This window comes from Asparagus officinalis, chromosome 3 (genome assembly GCF_001876935.1).
Source record: "Asparagus officinalis chromosome 3, Aspof.V1, whole genome shotgun sequence".
Lineage (NCBI taxonomy): Eukaryota > Viridiplantae > Streptophyta > Magnoliopsida > Asparagales > Asparagaceae > Asparagus > Asparagus officinalis.
The window spans coordinates 37,957,827-37,959,229 of record NC_033796.1 but is presented as its reverse complement, the minus strand read 5'-3'; the positions used below and the strand labels follow the sequence as shown (position 1 = coordinate 37,959,229).

General features: G+C 36.6%; 1 protein-coding gene across 1 annotated transcript in view; it reads right to left on the bottom strand.

Moving 5' to 3' along the window:
- Window positions 244-1,403, bottom strand: part of LOC109833834 (uncharacterized tRNA/rRNA methyltransferase slr1673) — a 10,903-nt gene continuing 9,743 nt past the window's right edge. Inside the window, exon 5 of the mRNA XM_020401660.1 lies at window positions 244-746. Coding sequence (XP_020257249.1) covers window positions 619-746 — 128 coding nt within the window. The 3' untranslated portion in view covers window positions 244-618. The remainder of the gene's footprint in view (window positions 747-1,403) is intronic.

Sequence of the window (1,403 nt, the reverse complement as noted above, 5' to 3'; positions counted from 1 at the left end):
AGGCGATTTTGGCGATTTTGGGGGAAAGCTGACAAATTGGCAGCTTTCCCCCTCCTTTCCCCTTCAAAATACCCAATCCAAACGGGCCCTAATTATTACCAAAACTTACCAAGGACACTGAGAAAAGAGTATTTTCAAGCCAAAACCAAGCTGTGCTGATAACCTAAAGAATGAGCATGTTTTATTGACAACAAAAAATGCCCGCACTATTAAAACCTCCAAAAAAAACTCAAGAACCAAAAAACCGTGAAATGAGACCTACACAAACCATGCCTTAATACTGAAAACATAAAAATATTGTAGCAGACCTATTACCCTAATCAGCTTGCACGTATAAAGCAATTTTCTGGGTTATCGTTATTATAACATAAGCTATGGCCATTCATCTATAGACACGCTGAGGACAGACAAAATTTCAGCGGACCATGTAATGGGCATTTTGGTCACATGTCTCCTAGCTTTAGGCCTTGTGATCGATCAGGATAGCATTATGGAGGGAGGTGTTTCCCAACTTATTAGGTGACCGTTTCTTTCATTTTTCATACTCTCTTTACTTTATTAAAAGAAAGGTTAATTAATTTTATTAGCTTGATTGATGTGATCTTAGTGGACTATGGTTCAACCTAACAAATCATCCTTGTGTGTTCCTCTTTGGCATTTACTTTTGAGAATTTCATGCTGTTCCGGGTTCCAGTACCTCATGTCATGGAAGTGAATCATCAAGCGCGCACCTCGTTTTTTGATGACTGGAACAAGTAAATAGACATACATTCAGTAGTTCAAAACAAAACATAATAATTAGCAAAAGAATAATAACAAAATCTTACCCTTGGCATCAAGAATTTACAGAGTTATAATAGCTAAACAAGGATGCTTATTTCTAATTCCTACAAGCACGGATAATAAGTTGGACAAATTTTCCAAACCACCCTATTTGAACATTTAATCCAAAAAAACGACATGTTTTGAACTTATTTGCAAAAATCGATCCGGTTTCAGCCTTAGCGCTGAAATCAGGTTGGTTTTTGTGAAAAAGCTTCCGAAACTTCACGGGAGTTGAACTCCCAGGAAGTTTAGTAAAGCTGCTAATTTCACGGGAGTTCAACTCCCGTGAAGTTTTATAGTTCAAAATTTTTTTCTTGAACTATGAAACTTCACGGGAGTTCAACTCCCGTGAAGTTTCCGATTTTTTTTTCAAAACCCTATCCAGTTTTAGCTCCAGAGCTGAAACCAGGTCGGTTTTCGAAAATAAGTTCAAAACATGTTTTTTTTGGGATTAAATGTGGAAATAGATTGGTTTTAAAAATTCGTCCATAATAAGTTCCTAATAGTATGTATATAAAATTTTTACAAAGAGAAACATGCAAAGATCGATCGTCAAGTCGGACTGTAGTCCAGACCAC